The sequence below is a fragment of the Trichinella spiralis genome (assembly GCF_000181795.1).
Source record: "Trichinella spiralis strain ISS 195 chromosome Unknown Scfld4939, whole genome shotgun sequence".
NCBI classification, from domain to species: Eukaryota; Metazoa; Nematoda; class Enoplea; order Trichinellida; family Trichinellidae; genus Trichinella; species Trichinella spiralis.
The window spans coordinates 1-1,117 of record NW_003531878.1 but is presented as its reverse complement, the minus strand read 5'-3'; the positions used below and the strand labels follow the sequence as shown (position 1 = coordinate 1,117).

Genomic DNA, 1,117 nt, shown 5'->3' with positions numbered 1-1,117 from the left:
AGTGGATTTGGTGTATCTTCCACGGCGTGGGCAGCGATCGGGGTCCAAAAACTCTCGTCGATGGCGATCTCCTTCGCGGACGTCTTCCGGTTCCCTAGCTCCGCTAACTCTGTACGTTGCGACTGCACGCTCGAAGTGTACGAATACCCGAGCTACTACCGTTGTTCCTAACGGTAAGTCGAATGCCCTTCAATAAGGTACCCACGAGTCTCTCGCTCGATCGTCCTTCCTTGCACTTCGACTCGGTTCGTCCACACTTCCCAATTCGACTCTTCGGAATACGGCAATACTGCAACCAGTACTGCAAACCACGTATTCTAAAGCCGACTTCTCGCAACCAACGCGTCCTCTTGTACAACTATCGTACCACTGACGCATACACACACAGACGTATCTCTTCTCTCTCTCTCCGTATCAGTATATATCTGGCGCGGCGCGCTTTCTAGCCCTATATATAGGGCCAGGGTCGGCGGCCCCGCGGTCGACCCAAACGCGAACCACCAATAGGCAGCTCGCTCGCGGCGGGAGCGCTCGCTATCTCCGGCGCCGATCTAAAGCCTTGTCAGTCTTCAATTATGTTGTCATGCTTCGGATCTCTTGATCCTGCGCTAATCCCTTAATGGTCACGTCATGATGGCCATTTCCACGCCCTTTGATCTGACTGCCGTCGCCGCTATGGCGCACTCGCCATTGTCTCGCGAACGACGATAGATCGAGACGCAGCAGGGGGGCCTCTCTGACCCCGACTCAGAGCCGCCAGAAGCCCAGATAGCGATCTGGCCGGCGAATGCGCGGGTATTGTTCTTGGCCTACCCGCGACTTCTGGGCACCAGCCCTTGGCCAGGTCACACCGACTAGGTCGGTGTTGTTCCGTCCGGAACATCCTCCCCCCCGGATGGGAGAGTCACTCTCCCATCACTAACCCTGGCTGGCTCCAGCACCACCAGCTTGGCAACTGGTCTCGTGACCTCAGCGGTCGAGGTCCGGAGTCGTGCTGCTCGGGCTACGCCGTCGCTGCCTGGGAGAAACCTCCGTCACCACGCCCGAGGGGGCATCGCCCACGCGGGACGTGGTCCTCCATATTCAGGACGAGGGTCGTCCGCTCGGGGGTCTTTCA

At 58.5% G+C, this 1,117-nt stretch overlaps 1 protein-coding gene across 1 annotated transcript; it reads right to left on the bottom strand.

Annotated features, from left to right (window-relative positions):
* Positions 1-52: 52 nt before the first annotated feature.
* Positions 53-378, bottom strand: Tsp_14528 (conserved hypothetical protein; the record flags this gene model as incomplete). The annotated part of the gene is given in 2 exon segments (XM_003367039.1): positions 53-187; positions 206-378. Coding segments are annotated over 2 exon segments (308 nt in total), but the record flags the coding sequence as incomplete, so codon positions are not given.
* Between the last annotated feature and the right edge of the window lie 739 nt (positions 379-1,117).